Genomic DNA, 26258 nt, shown 5'->3' on the forward strand with positions numbered 1-26258 from the left:
GAGGTAGTTAGGTTCCATTTATTTCAGGTTCAAAAACATTGTAGAAATAAACTATGTCGTTCGGGATGTCTACTTGGTACATTGATAAAGATGAGTAAGGAATTAAGTGATCATGGAAGTCAGGGTAGTGGTATCTCTGGGAAGAAGGAAGGGGATTGATTATACACAGGAGAAGCGCATAGGAGCTTCTAAAGTGGTAGTAATGTTCTGTTTCTTGACTTACAGTGTTGAGTTACATGGGTGATGGTTTTATACTTATTCATTACATCATACATATGTGTTGTGCAACTTTATGTATGTTATATGTCACAACTTTAAATAAAGTAAGAAGTGTTCCTTTATTTTTATTCTCCTTATGTTCTATTATTTAATTGAACAGATGCAAAATTTCACCAGTATTGCTGTCTTGTTATTTCTAACTTACTTGAGTGGGTGTTTCTATAGAACTATGTTTCTGTTAATTCTACCAAATGGTCATGTGTCAGGAAGTATGGTACCAGAAGCATCTGTTTTCTGTCGAGCTTGTTTTGTGGGAGTACCTTTTTTGACTTGCTTTCATTGAACTTGGTGACCTCCAAGGTGTCTTCCGGCTCTAACCAATATGAGCCTACTTCCTTTACGTGCCATTCCATTGGCATGGTGATACTAAGAGGAATCCTATACTGTCAGTAAACATATTTAAATTAAAGTTGCATTTACCTTACATTAAACACACAGCCCAGCTTGCACTTGTTTGCTTCTCACCCCTTGGAGGTACAGAGTATGGTAAGATAGTGTACAGGGAGTTTTCACATCAGGTGGGTACTTGCACTAGATGACACTGCTGGAAGTTCTTTCAACCTTGACATTCAAGTCTATGAATATCATTTGATTGGTAAATGAATTTCAGTAAACTCATTTCTGCTCATTCGCAGAGATATGCCCTTGAAATATGCTACGTATTATCATAGGCTTCCTCGGGGACTTAGGAAAATTAAGGAGTGTGCCCTAGTTGTGATAACATATTTTAAAAAGCAGGTAACTTTAAAAGAAACTTCATTGATCACCCTTTGTGGTAAGTAGGACACCAACCCCTTACTCTGATAATTGGTAATTTAAAGAAAAGAATTAAGCATTTATCCTGCCTTTCCATAGGTTTATCAAAAAATTAAAAATAGAACTACTGTATGATCCAGCAATTACACTTTTGGGTATTTATCCAAAAGAAACAAAATGAAAAGACTATTTCAAAAGGTGTCTGTACATCCGTGTTCATTGCAGCATTATTTACAATAGCCAAGACGTGGACGCAGCCTAAGTAGTCCATGAATGAATGGATAAAGAAAATGTTATTAACATATATATAATGGAATATTATTCAGCCAAAAAATTCAGGAAATCCTGCCATTTGCAACAACATGGATGGACCTTGTGGGCATTATGCTAAGTGAAATAAATCAGAGAAATACAAATATGATATGACCTCACTTATATGTGGAATCTAAAAGAAATCCCCCAAACTCATAGATACAGAGAACAGATTGGTAGTTGACAGAGGTGTGGGGTGGGAGATGCGTGAAGTGGGTAAAGGTAATTAAAAGGTACAGACTTCCAGTTATAAGATAAATAAGTCCCAGGGATGTAATGTACAGCATGGTGACTATATTTAACACTATTGTATTCTATATTTGAAAGTTGCTAAGGGAACAGATCTTAAAAGTTCTCATTACATAATAGGAAAAAAATTTGTAACTACCCTGCCTTTCCCACACAGACTTTATTTCACTGTTGTAGCCTAATAGTTCTAGTTGTTGAGGGGAATTCCAACCAATAAATGTGGAATAAATGACAGAACTAGAAAGTCATCATTGTGCTACTTTCCACAAAACCATTGATTTGGTAAGGATCATCAATGGATGAAACCAGTCAGAGCTTTTAACCTTTATCGTACCATAGGGGAAACCCTGGTCTCCTTGGAGAGTCAGGGAAAACTAGTGTGATGATAACTGAAAAGTTTACTGAGCAGTGTTTAAAAAGTACATAACTTAAAATGCTGTACTCTGAAATGTTACCTGACAGTAGCCTAGAGTACAAAAACAACATGGCTGTGGTTGTCAAACAAATTTTGGGTCATAAAAATATTCTGCAATTTAAAACATGACGGCTATGAATGCTTTTCTTTAGAATGCAAAATTAAGCAGAAAATAACTTTAATAGATGCCTTGACTGGGAAGGGGAGGGGACAGAGAGGGGAAACAGATGGAAACAATTAATGACATCCTTGGAACTGTTGAGTAGGACATTCTTTTGGGCTGTTTGGTTGATGTTTGGCAGTTTCCAGGGCATGACAGACTGAAGCTTCCTCTGTCATCCACTTTTACAAAGATTTCTGGATAGTGTATACTTTGGCAACACTAAAGAATAAATTAAAAGAAGCTTTAAACTTTTATTCTTAGATCAATCTCTACACCTAGAACGTTAGAATGTCAGGGCTAGAGAAAACAGAAGACATGTGGTCTGTAGGTAGATTTATACCCAAGCAATCTGATAGATATTTGGATATTTTTTAGGGAAGGAAATGACATTTGCAAAATTTTTGACATTTTCAGGATTTGGGGGTCTGAAAAATCAAATAGTCTATTTCTGTGGCTGGCAATTAAGAGCATGTTGGAATGTTGAAGAATGGTTTAATATCAGTTAAAGATTATATAGCTGAGTTGTAACTGTTGATGAGGGACTTCCAATGCTCAGGCAATTTCTTATTGTAAAAGTGAGAGCCATTTTAATATAGAGCAAAATTTGCATTGTCACAGGAAGCCTTTTTGTTGAGGGAGCAAAAGTTATCTGTTCTCTGACTGCACTGGCAGATAGAGTTTACAATTTACTAATTTTACCCAAGATTGCATTAATAGCCACACTTGTGCAAGAGGTGCAGGGTTGCATGATTGCGATAGAAACTCTCTCAATCTTCATAGACTTGGAAAGTGCTGTATATTAAAATGTTGGTTAGACTTGTCCTATGAGAAGTCATGTGTTCCTGTAGAGACTGTCAGCATGGAGTAGAGCTACTGTACTCCATGTTTGCATGCTGCCTCGTCATCATCATCATCATCATCATCAATCATCGTCAGGCAGCAGTAGTAATATTTGTGTGCAATTGATTGATTAATGGGCTAGACACACTAACTGGTTAATGAAATATTTATTGATTGCTTTCTATGTGTTTAACATGCAGAGTGCTACATGGAATAGCAGTTCTTACCAGTGTATTATGAATGATCACTGGTAGCTGTATTACAAGTTATTTATTAATAGCAATAAGTGCTAAAGTTTGTAAATGCTTTACTTCTCTAAAAAATAAATTGCGCGTATTCAAGGTCACATGTATAATAACATCCCTGTCATTCCCAATCTCTAGGTATTGTTTTTTCGTTTTAACTTTTTCTGAAGTATAATATATTCACTGGCTTTTTATTATGCTTTCTTAAGTGGGAGAGAAATTTGTGGAATCTGTTGTGGCTGGAAATTGTGCATAATCCCAGGTACACCTGTAGGTTATGTTATATATGTGAGTTTTATTCTTCTATGTATTGTGGAGGACCAAAGGTGGAAAACTCCTGCTATAGAGAGATTTTTTTTTAAAAGGTTATAAGAAGTTTTGATGTAAAGAGCTATAAATACAGACTAATTTATAATAGGAATTCAGAGAAAGAGTGCAATCATTATAGGTAGGAAGAGACTTCATGTAGAAAGCGGGACTTGGGAGGATAGATGTAGGGGAAAAGGAAACTGCTTTGGGTGGGGAAAGGTGTGGGGAGAAAACAGAATACTCCAGGTGGAATGAACTGCATGAGCCAGTCATGGGCCCGTGAGGAGGTGGGAGCTAGGGTTAGATAGGTAGTTTGGGCCAGGTGATAAAGGCTCTTGAAACCAGGCAGAGGAATTTGGAATTGGGCAGCGCAGACGCTGTGCAGTTAGTTCTTGAGCAGTCAAATGACAAGGTGAAAGTGGTTTTTCAGGAAGATTCATCACCAAGTACAGGATGAGATAAGTGCTAGTGAAGGAGAGTAAGCTGTATGTCAAACCGACCGACTTCATCTTCTGTCAGTGTGGATTTGTGTCCAATTGATTCCTTACAGGTAAACAATGTTTATGGCATACTATTTTATTTGCCTTGGAAAAATTGCTGTTGCACTATACATTGGAATTTCATTCTTATTTCTGCAATGGAGCAGAAATGGGTAAGGAAGGCAGTCCTTGGACCTTACCCAAAGGTGTTCATTATCGGAACATATCAAAATGTGTCACTTGTGAGGTAGTCCTGTAGTATGAACTCACAAAGGGCATAATACCTGTTTTTGTCTGTTGCCTGGCAAAGGACAGTTTCATTTAGAACTGTGTTGCCACTTTGTCTCAGTGCTGCTGTGAACAGGCTGCTTGAAATCATCAGAAGCTGGATTGATTCACCACTTGGACTAGTTTTGAAATATTGTAGTCTAGTCCTAGCTAATAAGAGAATGTCCCTAAAATACTGTGTGAAAGGGTGTGTGTACTATTAGCAATCTACATAATTGCTATTAATCATATTTCCTAGGAAATTGCCTTATTTTAACCCTTAAACTTTGTTAGTTAAGCACAGTTAGAGTATATATTGTATGATATTTACCTTGATTAGTAGTCACATACAAAGAAGAAATTTGAAAACGATTCAAACATGCTTACATTTAATTTAGATCTACTTGACCTAAGGTAGTAGTATCATATTTTTAGATCACCAGCCCTTATATTTAGCCTTTTCTTTGCTTATGATCTTTAATACTCAAAATAATTTGTGATGAAATTTATATTTTTAGACACCCTTCTCCATGCAAGTGCCCAGAATATCTTCTTTTAAAAAAAATTCTTTGATCGTACCACTCAATACACTTTGCTTATCTGGGGCTAATGTGTAATTCTAATGTTTTGTGTTTTTAACTTCAGTTTTTTGTGATCCTTTCCATTGCTATCTTAAGAGACAATTTTTGTTTTTCAACATAGATAACCAAATTTCAGTGTGATAATCATTCAGATCTGCCAGCTGACTTGCTGCGTTTGTGACCTAGAGTAAAGTACTCTAAATAGTTCACGGGTGAACTTGCCATATAAACATACTTGGGTATGACTGGTTTTCAGACTTTCTCAAACAAAAATGATTTGTTAAGTTTTGAGTCTTCTCAATAATGAACTCTTGAATCATTTTATTTACTTGCAGAAGAATTCTAAACAGCTTGGCAGGAATTTAGTCCTTGGTTTACTTTCAATATCCTTCATGATTAAGAAATAAACAAATAAAACTTTCAACGTGTAATACTGGTTTCCACTGTGTACAGAGTAATCAGTTACATGATTGAAAGGAACTCAAGGGGCCAAGGGAACTCACATTTATTGAGTACATATTTGGGCCAGGTACTTAATATATTTTCATTTATTGCGTGTAACTCCGAGAACACCAGCTTCAAGGTATTACTATATTACATTTTACAGATAAGAAAACTGAGGTTTGACAAACTGTAACTCACCTAAAGTCTCTCAGCTAGTAAGTGGCAGGACGTGTTTCCTATTGGTAGTGTCCTGGCTTCCAAGTCCTTGTTCTTTCCATTGTCTGACCTTCCAAGAAGTCATGTGGTCCACCAGTCCTCTCGCTCCAGGCAGTACTAACTTTATACCACTCTTAGAGGATAACATTTTATACCGTGTTTTCCCAAAAACAAGAACGGCTCTTATACCGTATTTCCCCGATAATAAGGCCGGGTCTTATATTAATTTTTGCTCCAAAAGATGCCTTAAGGTATATTTTCAGGGGATGTCTTATTTCTTCATGTACAACAATCTACATTCACTCAAGTACAGTCATGTCATATTCTTGTGGAACATCGTCATAACATATTGTCCATTTAGCTGACAATCTTAACTGGGGCTTATTTTTGGGGTAGGTCTTATTTTCGAGGAAAAACAGTACTTTTTCTAAGTATTTCCAAAGAAGGAATATTACAGATATACTTTGTGATGTACTGCAGTGTCTTGCAACTCTTAAGCTGTAAAGAAGTTAAAGTCGTAACATTTTAAAATTAAAAGGGATTATAGAGATTATTTAATCCAATTGCTTTATTTTATAGATGAATTGATGTCATTGGCTACCCCAACTCTACCCTGTAGAAACGAAGAAACACTAAAAGTAATTAGACCACAGCATTTCTTTAATTACTACCTCGACTCTTCCTATATAGGTCCAGTCCCAAATTAAGAAGTTCTTAAGGTTTAAATTTGTTTCTCACATCTATTTAAGATCTTTCTTGGTCTGTCCTTGGTAGAAGCAACAAAACAAAACACTTAGAAAAGTTGCTCCATTTCTGGAATACCTTTTATGAGAGGGGTATTTTACGTTGTGTTCTTTTATCCACTTCATCTTGGATATGAGGAAACTAAGACTCAGAGATGCTCAGTAACTTGTGGAATGTTACCCAGTACATAAATGGCAGAGGTAGGGTTCAAACCCTGAAGTGTGTGACTCCCAGGTTAGTGCTCATTCCACTGGCTAAGACTCTTTCTCACCCTTCATGGTAAGAAGTGCTTATAATGTAATAGTTATTAGGAGGCTTAAATGAATGAGATAGTGTATGTGAAAGTACCTGGAAAAAAAAAAAGAGAGACATTTTGTGATTATTACCTTCTTTCCTTAGGTGTGCAATCTTTTTTCCGTGAATACTGTCTTCAGATTAACTCAGTTACTTTTTAAGCTTTTCTCACAGAAAATTTCCCCCTAGTTTATTGTCTCCTGTAGTAAGACTTTTTTTTTTTTTTTTTAAACCATGATTGCTTGTTTTTATTTATTGCTCTTTCTGTGCCCGTTGAGATGATAATACAGTTTTTCTCCTTTACTCTGTAAGGTGATCTGTGGTCTACTACATGAGTATAGGTTTTCTGATCTTTGCATTTCTAGGATAAACCCTACTTGGATGTGACTTAAAAAAGAAAATACAGTGCTAAATTCAGTTTGCTAATGTTTTAAAGGATTTTCCTTTTTTGTTCATGAGGGATCATGATCTGTGATTTTCTTTTGTTCTGTTCTTACCTAGTTTTTGTAGCAAGGTTATTTTGGCCTCATCAGATCTTTTTCTAGTCTTTGAAACAGTTTACATAAGATAAAGAATATCTGTTCTTGAAAATTTGGCAAAATTTGTATATAAAGCTCTTTGGGTATGGTGTCTCTTGGAGGAAGAACTTGATTACTCATTCCATTTCCTTTTATTAGTGAATAAAGATTTTAAATAAATTTTGAGTCAACTTTGATAGTCTGATACTTTTCTAGGAAGCTGACCATTTCGTATAGCCGTGTTTGTTCGGTATTATTTATTTCTGCCTATTTTCTTATCACTCTTTTAGAAATTTTTGTTTTATTATTTTACCCCTTGACCTTTCTCACAATGGCAATGCCAGGAGCAAAGCATATTGACTGTTACTGGGATGCCATAGAATGAATCTACTTCATTAAATTCTTCCCTCACATTTATTATTTACTTTCTTAAGTTTATTACTTGAATTCCTTCTTTTCAATATTTCAGTCTTTAAAAAGAACTGAATTTAATTGAATTCAGTCTTCCTTGTTTTTAAATAATGTATTTTACGCTCTTAATTTTGCTCGAAGTCCTACCACAAGTTTGGAAACAGCTATAGGTAGTTTAATAGATGTTCAGCCCTAAATATTTTGTAGTTTTGTTTGTGAATTCCTTGTAACCATATGCATTATCTAGGAGTACGTTTTAAAGATTTCAGAGTTCTTTTTATTATTTTTTATTGTTCTGTTTCTGATTTAATTGCATTGTGCTCAAAAGGCATGGTTGGTATAATATCAATTTTTAGAAATTCTTTTGTGATATAGTAAGTGGTCAGTTTTGGTAAGGGTACTCTGTGTGCTTAGATAGAAAGTATATTCCCCTTTGCTTTTGGGTATAGGGTTTTTTTTAATATCAATTAGGTTTTTTTAATATCAATTAGTAACATATATGTGTATGTTACTGGTTAAACTTTTTGTCTGTCTGAACTATCTGTTTATGATTGAGGTACGTTGAAATCTCCCATAATAATTATAGATTTGTCAATTTTTCTTATGATTGTCAATTTTAGACATATTTCAAAGCAATATTATTAAGTGGTTACATGTTTATGATTCTCCTGGGTCCTAAATTTTGTTAATTATTTTGCCGTGTATTACTCTTTTTTGGAGTGACTGTTGATTGATGTTAGCCTATTTGTATCTCCAGATTTTTTTAACCATATCCTAGTTTTTGGCAGTTTTCTTCATAAGTAAAAATGTTCTCTTATGTGTTTATTCCACTTCATTTTGTGTTTAGGTATTCACACCTCTAACTCATTCGTTACATTCTGCTGTAGAACACTGATTGTCAACTTTTTTCAGCGTAAGGACCTTCAAATAATAATAGTGAACTTTTTATTATGAGGAATGTATAAAAACAAAAGACATAATGAATTTGTGATGTTTTAAAATAAATTTTTATTTTATTAAGCACAACAGCATCAACATACATTTGAAAACTACTAGCATCTGTAAGATATACTTGCTTATATATTCATCGGTTTCTGCTGTAACCCTCGCATGAGATGGAGAAGGAGTATAGAGACTGATGGACATGTAGGTACCAGAGTTCTTGATTGAACCTCGCAGACTCAGAATCTCCTCTCTCTTCACACTTGCCAGATTTGAACGGAGTGAAAGAAGTGGGGAGAATGACTAGGACCGGTCATTCAGGCTTTAAAGCATTCAAAGGTTGTGACTCATACTCTACCTTTCAAATAAGCTGCCTCCCAAGACTTGAGCAGCATATAGCTTGGGCAGCAGTGACACGTTTAACTTTCTCATTCCCAACATACTTACTATCTCTTGGCTCTGGCAGAATCCTGTTTTGTTTGAAGATGAAGTCAAAACTGGCTGCATGCCCTCCTAATCTCATCTGAAATAAAAGAATTTTAGTGAGCTGTGTTTTTTGTGTTTTTTTTTGAGTATTTTAGGCTTTGTTATCTCAGTGTACGTGTTTTAACAAAAAGAATTTGCCATTGACCTTAAAGGGTTTTGAATGTTTTCAGTATGATTTCTCGTGGTTTTTAATTTCAGTTTTGGGTTTGCACATGCGGTGTGTCTTACATGATCACTGAGTTAGGACAAGGGAAGGGATTATTTGTGGACGAGGCCTGTAGGATCTTTAAATCTAGGAGCCTGGGGTCGGAACAGCACGTTTTTGTGTTATCACAGTGTACACACAGAGGTGGTGCTCTGCACTTGCTACTTGAACTAGATTAAAGTGGCTCGTGGTACTCTGTGTTCCTGACGCCCTCCTAACACTGTGACTGCTTGCGGCCTTCACTCAGGTTTCTGGATGACTAATGGCTGAGGATCCTTGACCTTTCTCACACTGGTGGCGCCGAGAACAGAGCATAGGGACTAGCACTGGGATGCCACAGAAGAAATCTTTTTTGGCTGTTGTAGGGGAAAATTTGTGCCCAATGAATGGCAAATGTATATTAAACACACTCACACACACACACACACACACACGATACTTTATTTTCATACGTCTCCCTATTCTTTTGAAATCCTCACATATATTATTTTTGTTATTTTAATCACACGTATCAACATGAAACGACTTGAGGATGAAATGAACTGATGACAGAGGCGGTACTTCCTATTTGAGGAAGTACCAGGAAGACTGGACTATCAGTTGTGGGTACCTGAAATTTCCCTGGAGCTCATTCCTCAGGTTAACAATTTCAATACTTAAGTTCTTAGTGAAGGGAGAATTTTTGAGCCAGAAACAGTCATTTTCACTTATCAGACCTTTGGCTGAGGATAGACTCTAACTATGGGAAAGGAGAGAGTCTGAGGGCCTGTCCTTTCCCGCTACCCCCGGCCTCTCACTCAGGCCTTAGATTTATGAAGGGCCTGGACTTTAATAGTGTCTTCAAACATAACACATATTTAGTCATTGAGAAAAAGAGGGAGTCTTAAAAGAAGATGCTTATCATGCAAATAAAATGATTAAATGTAGCTTCTTTTCAGCCAGAACTGCCATCTTCCATGAATTCGCCAAAATGACTGTCACAAAAGGAAAGAGGAGAGGCACCTGTTATATGTTCTCTAGGCCTTTTAGAAAACACGGACTCGTGCCTTTGGCCATCTACCTGCGAATCTACAAGAAAGGTGATATTGTAGACATCAAGGGAATGGGCACTGTTCAGAAAGGAAGGCCCCACCGGTGTTCCCATGGCGAAACTGGAAGAGTCTACAGTGTCACCCAGCGTGCGGTTGGCATTGTTGTAAACAAACAAGTGCAAGATGCTTGCCAAGAGAATACTGTACATACTGAGCATACAAGCACTCTTAAGAGTCGAGATAGCTTCCTGAAACGCATGAAGGAAAATGATCAGGAAAAGAAGGGAGCCAAAGAGAAAGTCACCTGGGTCATTCGAAGCGCCAGCCAGCCCCACCCAGTGAAGCACACTGTGAGAACCCATGGAAAGGAGCCTGAGCTGCCGGAACCCCTTCCCTATGAATTCATGGCAGGATAAGTGGGAAAGAAGTAAAAGACCTCTGTACTATTAAAAAAAATAAATGTAAACACTTTAAGTATACCACTGTATTTATGACCGTGTTTTGGCACTTCTTCATTTTTAAATATGATGGGCTTCTCAAACGTGGAAGTAATCTGGGCCTTTCTTGATCTCTGAGAGACCCTGCCCAGATGGGAAGGGAAAGAAAGTCTCGACAAGAGTTGTGAAGGGAGCAGAAACAGCCCTGCCAGTCAATTTTGCCTGCCAAGGGATTATGCCAGGGCCAGCCTAGTTGGAAATGGAGGTGGTGGGTTCAGTGGCCACAATTGGGAAAGCCTCGTCTTCCAGCTGATTGTGTTCTCTTTCTTCTTTCCACCTGTTTCCTTCCCATATCTCCTAAGTGTCTTCTGTACTTTATGAGATTAGATATGCTTGTGGTCTGACCAGCCAACTTTCTTGAAGGGGCAGGTCCCGTGATGTAAACACCTGCTACTTTGGGTGTGCTCCAGGGTAATCTGAATTCCATGAAATCAGATTTTCGGGTGTTCTATTCCATAGCACTTCAGTCTTTAGCAAACAGAATGCGTGTGTGTGTGTGTGTGTGTGTGTGTATGTGTGTGTGTGTGATAGTATTTATAAGCTAAATGGTATACTGTCTAAGGTCAGGTTTTATTAAAACAGTGAATTAGGTAAAGGTTAGTTGCCCCCAGCCCCCAACATGTTTTTGGGGGTGGGGTGAAAATTTAACTTGAATGTTTCAGAGAGCTTTTCAGTTTTAAATTATGGAGCAGTCTATGTCCAAATAGGCCCATGAGACTGTGTCCTGTATGTTATTTTGTCCAGGGCTCTCTGTCCTTCCCTCAGCTGAATCAGTGAGCTGAGATATGATGCTTGATTGTTACCAAAGCAGACGGGAATTGTTTGTCTTCAGAGTGATACCTGTGCATTGTGATGGTAGACTGCCCTCCCTAATCAAACCAGGACCATTACTAATGTGTGTTATTTTTCACAGGAAGGACTGTGTGTGGGGTGAGGGGGGCATAGAGAATGTTGTTCCATTGGAAAAACTCAAAAAGATGTTACCAAGAGAATCATCTTTTTAAGTAGTGCTGAGTGTCTGAGCGCATTAGCAATGGTGTCCTCACCTCCATCACAACTTTCCTAATCTCAGCTAAAAGTGATACTCCCACTTCTATATCTGCTCAGCATGTGCTGGACTTACTTCTAAATACTAATTCTTATTCGTTTACGTATATGTCTCCTCCAACCAAGGTGGTAACCTCTTAAAGCTAGGGACTTAGCAAAGTCTTTCTATTTCTAGGACTCATAGCATGTAGTAGGTGCCCAGTATGTTAGATGTACCAATATATGAAAGGGTTAAACTAAAGGACTTTTAGATTTAGTAACTCACTTCTGGATGCAGTCTAGAAGAGCATTTAAGAATGACTTGTGGCAATCTATAATCTCTAGATCTGTTTTCCCCTAAAGTTTCTTGTTAGTGATAATTGAAGTCACATGGACCTGAACTTGGAAACTTTACATTTCTTAAATTGTATCAAGTTATATATCATGTGATAATTCTAAGTACAATTGGTTAGTGGATTATGATGAATGAACATATTTGGGGTACCATGAGGCTGTCATTGGTTCATTGAGATAAACTATAAGGATTTTCTATTAATTTAGGTTGAAGACTCAAAAGTAGAGAGAAGTCTTAAATTCTGTTAGTTGACTGATTTAAAGTATCTTAAGTCAATATTATTAGTGTATAGTATATAGTCAAGATACACAATTACTTAGGATATAGATCTTATCCCTGTCATTCTCTAAAATGTTTTTTAAAAAATTCGGATTTATATTAAAAAGTAGATTACTTTAAGAAGCTGTACAGCTTGAATGTTTAAATAAAGTCTCATTTTCCATAGACAAGACAGGCTCCTTTCTGTTTCCGACTACTGGCTAGTCATGGTGGGATTTGTTTGGCTTTTATGAATACCATTAAATTTTAATGTACAGATCAGATATCTTATTTTAGAAAAAAAGAAATGGTGCAGTGTCTGTTTTGGCCTTATCATTTTACCACACAAGGGAACCACTAGTGGAGAATCAAATTGATTCTGCAAAACTTTTCCATTTCATCTATTTTTTTTTTTTTTTTTTTTGGTTTCCTTTCTCCATGATGTCTATTCCTAGCTTTCATTTATTTTTTGTTTTTTCCAAATTTGAAATGCTGATTCCGTAACTGGATTCTTGCAAATTGGTGTTGTGCAACGGTTATATTCGATGATGCTTATGTTTGCTATAACTTCATCAAGGTTCATGTTCCTTGGAAATAAAATCAAGTTTGTGACTTTTTAAAGTCAGTGATTTCTACAGGCCAGATGATTTCTTGATTAACTGTACTTGTTGAAAATTCATTCATTCATTCATTGATTTATTCAAATATTGATTGAACATTTATTATGTGTCAGACGTTCTAGTCTGTGACTACATTAATGAGTAAGATAGACAAGGTCCTTGGCCCTGCTGAGCTTGCATTCTTGTGTGAGAGAGAGAAAACTAAACTGAGAGGGAGTGATATGTCTCGTGAGAGCACATTGGGGAGGTACTCATAGATTTGGGATGGTTTCTTCAAAGTTGAGGCATTTAAAAGTGGAGTCTAGAGCGGCTGGTTGGCACAGTGGTTAGAGTACAGTGCTCATAACACCAGGGTTGTCAGTTTGATTCCCACATGGGCCAGTGAGCTGTGCCTTCCACAACTAGATTGAAAACAACTGGACTTAGAGCTGAGATGCGTCCCCCACAACTAGATTGAAAACAACGACTTGACATGGAGCTGATGGGTCCTGGGAAAACACACTATTCCCTAATATTCCCCAATAAAAGATATAAATAAATAAATAAATAAATACATACATACATACATAAAAAAAATAAAAGTGGAGTCTAAGAGGACAAGTAGGGATTAGTTAAGCAAAAGGGGGGAGAGAGTGTTTGAGTTAGAAGCAAGAGGTAAGTGCTCTTATACTAGTGGTCCTTAATGAGTGGTTGGCTGTTCCTAAATGGCTTTTGAAATACTTCTCTTGAATATTTTAAAGTTTTCGTTTAAACATTTTAAATCATAAATTGAGTTGTATTTTCTGCCATATTGTATGTTATATATATGTCTTAAATGTTTCCATGTAAATTTAGCTCGCTTAATTTATGGAAAACATCTGCCATAATCATTGACAAAACCAGTTCTCATTGTCTAACTAGGCTGCCAAATCAAATTTACTTTTTTTGACTTCATTTTTAAAAAAGTTCTGGCTTAGGCGTGGCCAATTAGTCAGATGGTTAGAGCATGGTGCTAACAGTACCAAGGTTGCCGGTTCGATTCCCGCATGGGTCCCTGTGAGCTGCGCCCTCCTTAAAAAAAATAAATAAATAAAGATTGGTTCATTAAAAAAAAGTTCTTGCTTCAGTCAGTCAGTTATCTTTTAAAGATATTTAAATAATAAAGAAAAAATTATTTTTATATTTGCCCACATACTTACCATTTTGTGCTCTTTATTCTTTTCTGTAAATCCAGATTTCCACCTGGTATACTTTTTCTTCTTCCTGAAGGACTTCCTTTAACATTTCTTACAGTTCAGGTCTGCTAGTGATTAATTCTTTTAGCTTTTATAGATTTGAAGAAGTCTTTATTTCACCTTAAACTTTGAAATGTATTTTCTTTGGGTATAAATTTTTAGGTGAATAGATTTTTTTTTTCTTTCATTTCTTTGCTCCACTGTCTTCTGGTTTGCATTGTTTTCAATGAGAAGTCTGTTGTTATTTTTGTTTCTCTGTAATTACTTAATGGCTGCAGGGTGTTTTTCTGAGGTGATGAAAAAGTTTAGACACAAGAGAGAGTTGATGGTTGCTCAACATTGCGAATACACTAAATGCCACTGAATTACACCCTTTAAAATGACTAATTGTATGTTAAGTGAATTTTATATTAATTTAAAAAAATCTATATTGGGATCCAATTTTGGTCTCTCATAGTGGTGCAGATACATAAGTTTGATTATATTATACACTGAATTGTTGAGACTGAGGAAACAGATACTCTCATCCACTGTGGTGGGAATGTAAACTAATAACTTCTGTGGATGGCAATATGTTTGTCAAAATTATAAATCTCCATACCTTTGAGTCAGCAATTCCATTTAAAAATGATATATATTCAAGGTGATTCATTGCAGTAGGCCAATAAATTATGGAGTAGTTAATGTAGCTGTTACAAAAGAGTAGCTGTATAGGTAGCTGTATGAAAGCTGTATGTAGTTAATGTAGCTGTATAAAAGAATGAGGACTCTCCTCATGCATTTTTATCAGAACATCTCCAAGTTGAATTAAGTGCAAAAAAAAGAACAGAATGCAGAGAGTATGTGTAGGATGATACTGTTTGTGTGAAAAAGGCAGAAACCTATGTTTTTGTTTTTTTATTCATAAAGTATTAGTTTTTTGAAGAAAATAGGAAACTCATAACATTGGTAGCAAATAGACGGAATATGAATGCCGAGGAGATAGTAGAAGGAAGGAGATTTTTCACTGTGGGCTTTTTTAGTTTTATATATGTATATGTTTGTGTTGTAGCTATGAATAGACATATTATGTAATTTAAAATTAAATGAAGTTTTAATGTAAAAATTAAAAAGGAGCAGAAAATAACCAGTTGTCTCCAAGAGTGACCAAAAGCCACATCAGTGAGGTCTTGCTCTTCACTGACATTTATACATACTGCCTCATGGCCCTCTTAGCTCAGTGACTTAGCTCAGTAAAGTATGCATCTTGAAAGTTAGAATAGTGTTTTTTGCATTTTTATGTGCATACCTATGATGTCCATAGCCTGATGCTTTTTATGCAGTTGCATTCATATGTTGTTTTAATTCTATTTGTTAGCAATGTAGCACTATTTGATACTTGCAGAGTTTTACATTATTTCATTTGTTCCTCAGAACGCTGTGATGTGGGCTTTTATATGCATATGACAATTTTTATGTTTTCAAATAAGAATGTATAATTTTGGCTAAATATTTTAACTTTAAAAGATTTGTTCCATATCTTTTTAAGTTATAAATAATAACATAATGGGTTTATTGAATATGAGATTAGAGGAGATGATCTATGAGGTCCTTTTCAACTCTGTGAATGTTTGAATGAATACATTTTAGTAGTACAAGAGACTCAAAGAGAATACCTGGTTTATGCATTTTGGGTTCCTCTTTTAAATGGACTCCTCCCTCCCCCCAAAAAACACCTTTGGCTGGATCAGGTTGTCTGTGTTATTAAACTGTATTGATATTAAACTATTAATAACTGGTTCAGTTATTAATGCCAGTGACATTTTAATTAACAACAGTTTTATAAGGCTGTTTTCAAAGAGTCCAATAAATTTGTTAAACAAATCCATTTAGCTAGATGAATGAGAAATTTATGCATTACCTCATACTTCCTCTTTGTGTTTCCTCCTATTTCTTTGCTTCATCTGACTATTAAATTTCACTTAACACAGTGCTTTGGCATTTTATTTTCAGATGCTCAATCTGAAACTGTTGTCAAAGATTTCTGTTCTTGGTGAAGTGTGTATAGGGTAAGGAGTAAGGAAACAAAGGAGTTACAGAGATATTGCAATCTAAAGTAAGAGGTCCAAACCATTTTCTCATCCTTTTTTGTTACCAGAAGTAATGAAAACAAGGGCTTAGTGCAATGAATGAATGAATGAATGTGCTGCCCTCAATTGTCAATAAAAGCTAAAGCCTTAGGTTCTATTATAAATTGGTCTTGGCTGTTTTCCATGTGGGAAACAAATGTGAATTTACGTCCATTTACATTCTTTGCCTTTTACATGTGATCTTCTGCTTGGTTCTCCCAGTGAGTTAACTCCATGTTCCTCCCCACAGGGTTGAGAATGCTTGCACCAAACTTGTCCAGGCTGCCCAGATGCTTCAGTCAGACCCTTACTCAGTGCCTGCTCGAGATTATCTCATCGATGGCTCGAGGGGCATCCTGTCCGGTACATCAGACCTGCTTCTCACCTTCGATGAGGCTGAGGTAGGCGGGCTGAGGCCCATGCAGACCTTTGGCAGACAAAAGCCAAGTCTTAAAGATAATGGAGGATTGATGATTGTTTAGAATGAGAAAATGTTGAATACAAGGTAATACATCTGAATTACCTTGTTTTCTACTTATTGTTCACTCAGTTGACTGAATACTCTGAAATATATTTCCAGGTTCGTAAAATTATTAGAGTCTGCAAAGGAATTTTGGAATACCTTACAGTGGCAGAGGTGGTAGAAACTATGGAAGATTTGGTCACGTACACAAAGAATCTTGGACCAGGTTAGTTATATCCGATTTTTATAATAAAAGTTTTATGGATTGTCCATGTTTGATCCAACTCCCCTCTACTTTTTGCAGAAGATAGGTAATGATGCACTGCGCGTTTAGGTGTTGCTTCTCTGTGGATAGAGCTGAAGCTGTGCTTCTATGGAGGAGATGTCATTGTCTCTGAAAGTTGAATCTGCTTTCTACAAATCCTGGCCCTGTCTAATGAATTAAATTCGATATTGCAAGTGTGGGAGAATGGAGGAAATGCTTTTCTGTGACTAATGCTTGAGGCCACCCTGAATCCTGACCTTTCCATTCCACATTATACAGCATTCCTTTACTGTCTGCCAGCTGGCTTGTAGCTCTCTATGACTTCTTCGCTTGCTGATTAGCCTGCCTACTATTAAAGATTCATGCCCTAGCCCAAAGCCGCATAATTTAATCAGACCTAGAAGGAGAGAAGAGATACTGTGGTTAAGTCTCAGTTTGAAATGATTGTTCAGTCATCTGAGAATTGAATATTCAAAGTACATGAACAGATACCAGCTTTTCATGTTATAGACATAGAACATAAACTTGTAGGTCCTTAAAATATGAATGAGACCAATGACAAGATACATCAGATGTTTAACCTGTCGGTATTAAAGATCACATACCACCTTATAAAATTCTTTTGTCTTATGTGAATTGATTTTTTTTTTTTTTTTTTAAGATTTTATTGGGGAAGGAGAACAGGCCTTTATTGGGGAACAGTGTGTACTTCTAGGACTTTTTTTTCCCCCAAGTCAAGTTGTTGTCCTTTCAATCTTAGTTGTGGAGGGTGCTGTTCAGCTTCAAGTTGTTGTCCTTTCAGTCTTAGTTGTGGAGGGCGCAGCTCAGCTCCAGGTCCAGTTGCCGTTTCTAGTTGCAGGGGGCGCAGCCCACCATCCCTTGCGGGAGTCGAACTGGCAACCTTGTGGTTGAGAGGACGCGCTCCAACCAACTGAGCCATCCGGGAGGCAGCTCAGCTCAAGGGGCCGTATTCAATCTTAGTTGCAGGGGGCGGAGCCCACCATCCCTTGCGGGACTCGAGGAGTTGAACCGGCAACCTTGTGGTTGAGAGGCCACTGGCCCATGTGGGAATCGAACTGGCAGCCTCCGGAGTTAGGAGCATGGAGCTTCAACCACCTGAGCCACCAAGCCGGCCCCCTGATTTTTTAATTAACAGTATTTTCATGAGGTTTGGTGCAGTCATTCTATAAACTCATGGCTGTTAAAAATTTCTCTGAGCCATCACTGAAGATCATTGGAAAATGGCTTTAGAGCAGTACTCTTTAAACTTTTTCATAACACTGGAAAAAAAATTTATTTCTTCAAATGAAATCTTATGCAGAATCCCAACATATAAAAGACAAAAATGGAGCTATTGTAGACAAAGCGGGCCACCCTGTCATTTCCACCCCACCTTTTCCATCCCCCTTTGGTACCCCTTAACAATCTGTGAACTACTTACTAAATCCTAAGATTAGTTTGAAAAAAATCAAAGTTTCAGAGACTCACACAGCACCTTTGAATAATCTCCAAAGTAAACAAAAAGTGCAAGAAGGCTGATTCCAAAACACCAGATGCTTTCAAAGACTGTCATCACTAAAATTATTTTTACATTTCTATTTGTTTCTAAATATAAAAGTAGTACATGCTTATTTTGGACAAATTGGAAAGTACAGAAAAACATAAAGCTGAAAACAAAACACATTATTATAATTCTTAAGATTTTTTTCGGCTACTAGATTCTCAGTACCAGGCTCACATGAGATTCTTACATACGAGGTCTGACAATTAAGTTCACGAACGTGTTGCAATGATGTTGCTAACCTTTTTTGGTATTAGAGGGATTATTTGTTATGAATTTGTACCAACTGGACAAACAGTTAACCAAGTTTACTATTTGCAAGTGCTGAAAGGCAGCAGGAAAAAGTTAAGACGACCTGAACTTTTCACCAACAATTCATTGCTCTTGCATCACAGCAATGCACCAGCTCACACGGCACTGTCTGTGAGGGAGTTTTTAGCCAGTAAACAAATAACTGTATTGGAACATCCTCCCTACTCACCTGATCTGGCCTCCAATGACATTTTTCTTTACCCAAAGATAAAGGAAATATTGAAAGGAAGACATTTTGATGACATTCAGGACATCAAGCGTAATACGATGACAGCTCTGATGGCCATTCCAGAAAAAGAGTTCCAAAATTGCTTTGAAGGGTGGACTAGGTTCTGACATCAGTGCATAGCTTCCCAAGAGGAGTACTTTGAAGGTGACCGTAGTGATATTCAGCAATGAGGTATGCAGCATTTTTCTAGGATGAGTTCGTGAATTGAATTTTCAGACCTCGTACGTACACGTAGGCGCAGTGGCCCGCTACACCGCGTGAAACCTGAACGCATGGTAGCCAGGCAAAATATTTCTCCCCCAATTGTGAATTTATTTTTTACAAATATGTATTTATTCATTTCAACATTTGTAACGCTTTGTGAATGTGTTTGTCAAACGTGAATATTATATCACATTTAGAATTTATATTTAATAAATTACTTTTAGTGAAAAGAATAAAGTTGTCCTGAAAAATTCTCTTTCATAAATGCTCGAGTTCAGTGATAGTGTCTATTGTTTAAATAAGTGGGCACTCAGTTGGGACTTGCCTAGTAACTCATGATGGATTTCGGCTCAGAAAGCCAGACTCTGGATTGCACTACTCACCCTGCACGCTTGATTCCTTCTGCCTCAGGAATGACTAAGATGGCAAAGATGATTGACGAGAGGCAGCAGGAACTGACTCACCAGGAGCACCGAGTGATGTTGGTGAACTCAATGAACACTGTGAAAGAGTTGCTGCCAGTTCTCATCTCAGGTATTTTCTGCCTCTACTTTATCTTACAGAAAAAAAATGTTAATATGTTCTAAACTCTGGTGTTCACTTTCTTTTGCTGCCCAGTTGCATATCCTTTAGCCTGGGTAGAAATGAGACCAAACAGATTGGCTGTTACCTATGGCTGCAATTGGCTGGCTAAGAACCAGTGTTTATCTTCGCTGATGCTCTGCTTCTCCTGCTCTTTGTTGGAAACTGCCCGTCCTGTTGAATAGTTCTGTTATCCAGAAGCCCCTTTTCTGGGAGGTGGAATCTCCCCTAGAAACTCTAGTCTTGGACGTATGGATTTTGACACCTATATTCGTATTATAAAAAACCAGTTAGGAGCTGGAATGGACATTACAATGTACTGTGTGATAAAGAAGTGAACCCAGAGCCCTTTTCAGTGTTGTGATAACACAGGTTTTTCAAAAAAGGTATTTAACTGTTCTCTACATTGTGGAGCTGGTGGTCTGTGCCAGCTGGGACCACCTTCATATTGGTCAGAGACCAGAAATGCAAAGATGGTGGCTGTTCTCTCAACTAGCTGCACTTGTGATCTAGGATGTACCAGACACCTCCTGGTTTACCTAAGTTGTCTTAGTTAGGTTGTGAGTTAGTTGAACTCTCAGGGGGCAGCTTTATTTTCAGAATCTTGTGGGACATGTCACTGTGATCCCCAGTTACTGCCCTTCAGCTCTGGCATTTCACTTAGCAGCTAAAAAGGAGCTGTGAGTGTAAGCGTTCAGAAAGCCCTTTCATGAACTAGAAAACAAAAATATGTACATAAATCTTACAATCTCTGTGGGAAATATGTTTTTGAGCCCAACTGTTTGATGTGGCAGAAAGGGTGTTGGGAAGAGGATTTCTTTCTAAAGTGGGTCACTCACAGTGTTGATTAATCTTTGTTTTTACAATTTTGATTATTTTATACGAACATGTTCTCTTTCTCCAATGCTGCTGCTGCTGCTGCTGCTGCTTCTTCTTCTTCTTCTTCTTCTTCTTCTTCTTCTTCTTCTTCTTCTTCTTCTTCTTCTTCCTTCTTCCTTCTTCCTTCTTCCTTCTTCCTTCTTCCTTCTTCCTTCTTCCTTCTTCCTTCTTCTTTCTTTTTCTTCTTCTTATTTTTTTCTTCACTTTTGGGGGTTAGAAAGTCCCTGCCAACTGTAGAGAGAAATCCTGGAAGATACACTCGACACTTTGGGATCTTGGGGACAGCAGGATTCTCCAGTTAGTTATTCTGACTGTTTTCATCTTGTCCTATTGGGTTTGTATTTGATGGGGCCAGTGTTAGGGCTGGGATGCTGACTGATTTAGGAGGATATTTTGGATATTTTGTGATTGTAGGTCATCAGTATATGCATGTTAAATTAGTTCCCTGATCATGTTGTGGTGTTGTTTTGTAAGTTTAGTTTTCTTTACAATGCAGGTCGCTGAGATGGGAACTTTATCGGCAGACTTGCAGTGTCTGCAGGTGTGGAACATCTCGTGTGAAAGTTGTTACACAGCGAAATTCAATTCTAAGATTAGTTTCTGATCGTTTGTTTATTTTATAGCTATGAAGATTTTTGTAACAACCAAAAACTCAAAGAACCAAGGAATAGAAGAAGCTTTGAAAAATCGCAATTTTACTGTAGAAAAGATGAGTGCCGAAATTAATGAGATCATTCGTGTATTACAACTCACTTCTTGGGATGAGGATGCCTGGGCCAGCAAGGTAAGCGTTATTACAGGAGGAATAAGCAAAATCCCCAAATCTCCCCTCTTGGGGAGTTTGATTGTCTCACATTTTATCTTGTAACGATATAGCATAAGACTACTCAGATATTATGAAAGTAATTTCTTCTTTGCTTTTGTTTCATGGGTTACTTGCTGCTTTTGCAAATTTCCTTTGTTCCAAAGTAGAACAGTAAATAGGTATGTCGGGTGAATGTTGGTTGAAGGCTGAGACGTAGAGCTTTCCTTCAGGTTAGAGTCTCATTAATGGGTCAAAGAAGGAACTCCTTTGGGTGTGGTGTATGCCTCCCTGAGTGAGAGCTCTGCCTTTTCTGTGGGTGGTTGTTGTTAGGTGACTAAGTCAGAGACATAATATAGCTGTGACTAAATTTTATGGAAAACGTCTCCTTCACCAACCTTTGACCCACAAAAATCGACAGAAGAAACTTTTGGCATTTCTAGGTGTGTGCCGTCATCATTCCATTTTTCATAAGGAAAGCTTCATTAAAATGTTAGTTTTCTCATGTGTCAGTTAGTTTGATGAGCCCTTTCACTCTTTAGAACTTAGTCTAGAATTTATTCTCGGACTCCAGAAGCATTGGTGGATTCCTTCTAGAGTTCAGCAGCAGTGGTTTTGTGTTGCTGCTGCTGCTGCTCTGATTTGCTTCTCCCTGTCTAGTGACTGTTTGTGGGGAACAGAGACACTTGGGCTTACACTTTCCTACTAGGAGCCCAAGATGCAGGCAGTGGGGAAACACACTGTCTCCAGCATCCAGCTTCCCCTCTTGTGACCCAGATGTCTCCAGGGCCACCCATCAGGCAGGTGGCAGGCTCAAGAGGGGATTTTGTAGTATGACTTCCATGGGGTACCCAGTAAGGCTGTTTTCCTCCAGGTCACCTATAAGGTAAGGTCAGAACTGGGGTCTCCAATCACCAAGCCCTCTCCTGTTATCCAGAAAGGGAATCTAAACATGCAGAAGAAATGAGTCAGCTTATCTTAATTATGGATTTGTTTACGGAGGCATGAAATTCTTGAACAAGTTCTAAGACTATATTTTAAATCTGTATCGTAAAATCACTTTAAGTCTTTGATATTATACTTCATTTTGCTTTTGGATATTTGACAAATTTCACTTCCCTGTTATGACTTCTTTATGCATCTGTTTTTTGTTGTTCTCTTGTTTGTTTTATTCTTTTCTTTCTCACGTTTAGAAGGTAAGCTTTCTCCTGGCCTCTAGTTTTTTGTTTTGTTTTTTCCCCCACTTAAAAAGAGAAAAGCATGTCTGTGAGGTTTTCCTGTGCTGTGTGCCATGCCTTATTCTGTGTGCCGGTGTGTGACACTGTGCTCGAATATGCGTCAGAATGTGATTTAATATGGGACTCAAGGCTGTGCTGAGCAGGCTGTTTGACTCGGGCTCACCTTAAGCTATTTCTTTGGGGAAAGCAAAAGGAAAGACATTATCTATGGTCTATCAGGCTTTCTATATTTAGTGGGTGCTTTCGTCTCTTTGAGTAGGCTCCTGAGAACTGTTCTGGCCTGGTCATTCCCACTGGCTTCATTTGAGGGGCAGGTGTCCCCAGGTAGCTGGGTGACCCCGAAGTTACCAGTGGACCCTTCTATTAGGAAAGGAAACTTCCAGCTGCTACCATCTTCTGTATTTGCTTCTCCTACCAGTCTCTGTTGCAGGCTCTGGAATTTGGCTTTTGGAGATATGTTGTTGAGGTTTTAAGCCATAATGAAAATGGGTACGCTAGAGAATGTAGATGGGGCATCTGTCCTTGGCAATACTCCTTGCCTTCAAAATCAAAAGGAAAAAAATAAGGTATATCTCCAGTTTTTCCTAAGTTCAGTCCATAGTTCACTCTGCACGTTCTGCTGTCTGAGCTGCGAATCAGCCATAGTTCTCCATGATCTCGTGTTCCCCTAACCTAATCTCTTTCCTTATTCTCTCTCCTTGGCTTCTAGCAGATGAGAACTAGTAAAAAAGAGGAGCAGGCATTGCCGCCTTAATGCTTCTCTATTTTCAGAGGGGAAAAGTCGTCTATCATTTAGTAAATAAGTATTACTGAACTTTCTTTTGTACAAGTGTCATTGAGAACTACTACTTTTTTTGAAAAAATGTGGTCAGTTGAGTTTTTCAGAACGAGGAATTTTGCACTTGGGGGTTTGAACAAGGGAAATGAAATGAATCTGGCTCCCACTGTGAACAGGCTTGTAGCTGGCTCAGTTTTATGCTGTTCTGGAAGAAATAAGACTGTTAGGCTACTGCAAAACTATCAGGATAAAAGAAATAAAATTAGTTCAGCCAAAAGAAGCTCAAGTGCATAATGACATCAGAATGAGCAAGACATTTTCGTTTTCATTTCATTTTGCTTTTGTTTTACATTTACCTGGTTCAAAAATCAAGAGGCTGTAAGAAGATATACACGACAAATCTCACTCCCAACCCCACCCACCCCACCTCTTCTTACCCCCTAAGAGTAATCATTTTTATTAGTTGTAAGAATATTTAGGGAAAAAAAAATTTTACCTTGAAAATGGAAATTGGTAACTAGGGTTTTGGTTATTTTTCAGTTTAGTAGCATTAAGCATCTTTCATTGCTGAACTGTAAGCAGTGATTTAATCAGACCATCCATCTGTCTATGACCCCTGGATTCCCATTCTGTTGAATAAATATGGTATCTTTTACCTCCTCTCACCCCTACCAATAAAGAATTAACTTTGTCTTACCGTACTTGTTTCATGCTTCCCCACTGCTGCAATTTTCTCCTGGAAGTGATGGTTCCTCTAGAAAAGTGGGGGAAGAAAGTAAGTGGAAAAAATTCTTGGTAAAAGTACGTCTTGCTGATTAAGATTTTAAAGGGACAATGCAATAGCTGATTGTTTTACCTCTATACCTATATTCAAGTTGCAGATTTACAAACTTAAAAGTACTTCTACTTTAAACACTTTGTTTTGTTTTGAAAGTCAAGATTTCCCCTTCCTTAAACCAACAGTCATCGCATAAGTGATCATTAAACATTATCTTAGCATTTTTCCTGGGGAATACAGTATGAAACTACCGAGTTTGTGAATTAAACACAATTCTCATTCTACCCCTTGTTCATTTAGCAATCTGTTTATTTTTTTGTGTTTATATTACTTGTATTTTGATGCATGCTGAGAAGTAAGAGGAAGTGAGAAAAAAGGTTAAAAGCCTTTGATGGCTAAGAAATTTTGTATCCACACAGATGCTCCTGTAACTGTGCTTTGAGTCATTAGATGATGTTATTCAGAATTAGTTCCTGTGGTGAGTCTCCTCCCACTGGGGGCCGAGGTTGGTGATGGTTAAATGCAGTGACTGCCTCATCCATGTCTTACTCAGATTACTCAGAAACATCTTTGTTTGGAACATTGACCAAAGAAGGAAATACTGGTTAGAACCTGCAGTCCTGTAATACTTGCCTTCCTACAGACCATTGGGATTTAAACATTGACTTTTATTTCATTTTTGAAAAATGAACTTGTACGTGAGCTTTTTATGAGTCTTCTAGTGTTTTATTTTAGCAGCTAATAAAACGAAAGGGCTATCTCTTGGAGTTTGAGAGAAATAGTTAGTTCAGGTATTTATGGTGTTCTATCCCCCCCGCCCCCCCCGCCCCCCCCAACAGGAGCAAAGCCCAAAAATGTTAAAGGAGTTGATGTTTAACTTCTGGTCCAAGTGATCTTCTAGTTGGTACGTCTGACTGTACACATATAGGTGGCACAGAATTTTAGAGCTGGGAAAGTATTCTTAGAGCTGAGGGACTGAAACCCAGGAGCGTAACTGGCTTGAATTCTAGGAGCTGGATAACTTTCTGTCATTGCTTAAATGAAGTTTGTAAGATTTTGTTCTACTGCCCAGTCTGTTCTTCTCAGAAACATCTTTGTTTGGAAAATTGATTTGAGGAGTGGCGATGTGGTCAGGGATGGAAAGGAGTAAGAAGGATAGGGAAGGGACTTGTTAGGGGCAAAGGGACAGTAGGCTGGACAGTGAAAGAGGGGGTTCTGAGTCCCGTATTTACAATTTTTAAGAACCTGGGACTGTAAGACCTGTTTTCCCACCACAGTTCCTCTCGATTGTATATGAGGAACTCAGTGATTCTTAGTATTATTCTGAGTTCCTTAGGTCTACCTTTATATTAAAATTCAGGAGTGTTTCAGTTCCTGGGAACACATATAGAAAGGAGTTCTTTTAGATTGTCCTTCCACCTTTTGATATGTGGGCGTAGAGTACCAAGGAACGGTGGTTTTTTTCATTTAAAACATGAACTCAGAAGAGTTCTACAGTAAAAGGGACTGTAGTGGGCGAGGGACCAGATCCCTGCCAGCTGTCTCCAAAGCTGCATGACTAGATCGTGTCTTTTTTACACCCACTCTTTATAAAAAAAATAACCAAAAAACCCAGAGAAGAGATTGGTGGAGACTTTCCTCTTTCCCAAATTTGCGATTTTACAGCGGCATGTACTCACATGAAGGTGCAATTTTTTGTCTTCTGTTTCATACCTAGATTATACTCCGTGTACTTAGATTTACATGACAAGGTTTAACTAAAAGCTTTGTGATACATAGTATGGTTTTGATACGAGGATTCTGATTATTTGCACCCTTTATAAAACATACCTCAGAAGTGACTTTCAATCCTAGTTGTTCATTGAATTTGTTTTATATCACATTCAGTGTTTATACTTAGTTG

The 26258-nt window shown here is 37.6% G+C and overlaps 1 protein-coding gene across 2 annotated transcripts in view; it reads left to right on the forward strand.

Moving 5' to 3' along the window:
- Positions 1-26258, forward strand: part of VCL (vinculin) — a 94829-nt gene that overhangs the window by 33949 nt on the left and 34622 nt on the right. For both annotated transcript variants that reach the window (XM_019745883.3, XM_019745885.3), the window contains exons 3-6: positions 16515-16665; positions 16845-16953; positions 19710-19832; positions 21383-21543. In XM_019745883.3, coding sequence (XP_019601442.1) covers positions 16515-16665; positions 16845-16953; positions 19710-19832; positions 21383-21543 — 544 coding nt within the window. The remainder of the gene's footprint in view (positions 1-16514; positions 16666-16844; positions 16954-19709; positions 19833-21382; positions 21544-26258) is intronic.

Source organism: Rhinolophus sinicus, chromosome 15 (assembly GCF_057876585.1).
Source record: "Rhinolophus sinicus isolate RSI-liver-muscle chromosome 15, RSI-T2T, whole genome shotgun sequence".
Lineage (NCBI taxonomy): Eukaryota > Metazoa > Chordata > Mammalia > Chiroptera > Rhinolophidae > Rhinolophus > Rhinolophus sinicus.